This window comes from Sphaeroforma arctica, assembly GCF_001186125.1.
Source record: "Sphaeroforma arctica JP610 unplaced genomic scaffold supercont1.7961, whole genome shotgun sequence".
NCBI lineage: Eukaryota > Ichthyosporea > Ichthyophonida > Sphaeroforma > Sphaeroforma arctica.
Genome location: NW_014032597.1, coordinates 1 through 1,323, shown reverse-complemented (window position 1 = coordinate 1,323; position 1,323 = coordinate 1). Strand labels below are relative to the sequence as shown.

The window sequence follows — 1,323 nt, the reverse complement described above, 5'->3', positions numbered from 1 at the left end:
TACAGAGAGTGTGCAGAACTACACCCACGCACACACACTACAGAGAGTGTGCAGAACTACACTCACGCACACACTCACTACAGAGAGTGTGCAGAACTACACCCACGCACACTACTGCTGTGTGTGACAGTGCCTCTAATGAGAGGTGTGTGCCATCAATGTATTCCGACTCATCCTAGCGCATCTCTATTTGTTACTCATACTACATCTTTAATTGTTATCCATATGTCTTTATTTGTTCTTCATACGTATTTAATTGCTATTCATACGTCCTTGATCGCCGCTATTCATACGTCTTTAATTGTTATTCAAAGTCTTTAATTGTACTTCATATGTCTTTAAATTCTATTTCTCTGATTGTTATTGATACGGCTTTAAATGTTATTAGTATTCTCTATTTTTTTAATTCATACGTGTCTATTTGCTATTCATACGTCTCTAATTATTATTCATCCATCTGCAGTTTTGGCAAATTTTTAATAGCCATATATATATTCAATAGTCAAATATATATCTAATAGTCATATATTTATCTAATAGTCATTTATATTCATTTATGTATTTAATAATCATTTATATATTTAATAGTCATTTATATTTTAATAGTCATTTATATATTTAATAGTCGTTTATATATTGATTAGTCATTTATATATTTAACAGTCATCTGTATCTTTTTAAATAGCCATTTATATATCTAATAGTCATTCGTATATTTTTCCATCACTTTAGCATGGAGTGCGGTGAAGGTATTGAGAAGAGAGTGGAGAACTTCGCGGACGAGGTCGCCAAACAGATGCGCTAAACAAACACACGCCAATAAACAATAAACAACACTCGCAAACCCAAAAAAAAACAATAAAACCGCAAACTCTAAATTCTGAGACATAAATACCAATCAGATGAAATACATTCATCCATTAAAGTGGCTTCAGTATATACTATCGGCTGGCGACATTTGATAAATAGTCGATTCAAGTAACCAAATTCGGGCGTAGGGTTTAGAGTTTTCTTTAATAGGCAAAGAACTCGTGGCCACTGACCATGCCCAGCAGCTTGGCCAAGATTTCATCACCCGCGACCTTTGCGCCGTCGTGTTCGTAGGCATTGGTGATCCACACCTGCGCAACCACAGTCATCAGCAGTGGGTAGGATGTTAACAAGGAGACAGTACACAAGCACACTCAGCAACCCATAAGGATTCTTTAAATAATAGACATGTTAATGTGTACAGCAATTGTGAGTGTGCAAGAATTGGTCACGTGTGACCAGTTGGTAGGTTGTCCGATTCCGTCGGGGATGTCGATGGTATCTGGTGGCATC

The 1,323-nt window shown here is 36.5% G+C and overlaps 1 protein-coding gene across 1 annotated transcript; it reads right to left on the bottom strand.

The window, feature by feature from the left end:
• Positions 1-1,013: 1,013 nt before the first annotated feature.
• SARC_16383 (hypothetical protein) lies at positions 1,014-1,121 on the bottom strand (the record flags this gene model as incomplete). Its single annotated transcript, XM_014289509.1, has 1 exon — positions 1,014-1,121. A coding segment is annotated over one exon (108 nt), but the record flags the coding sequence as incomplete, so codon positions are not given.
• Positions 1,122-1,323: the final 202 nt, after the last annotated feature.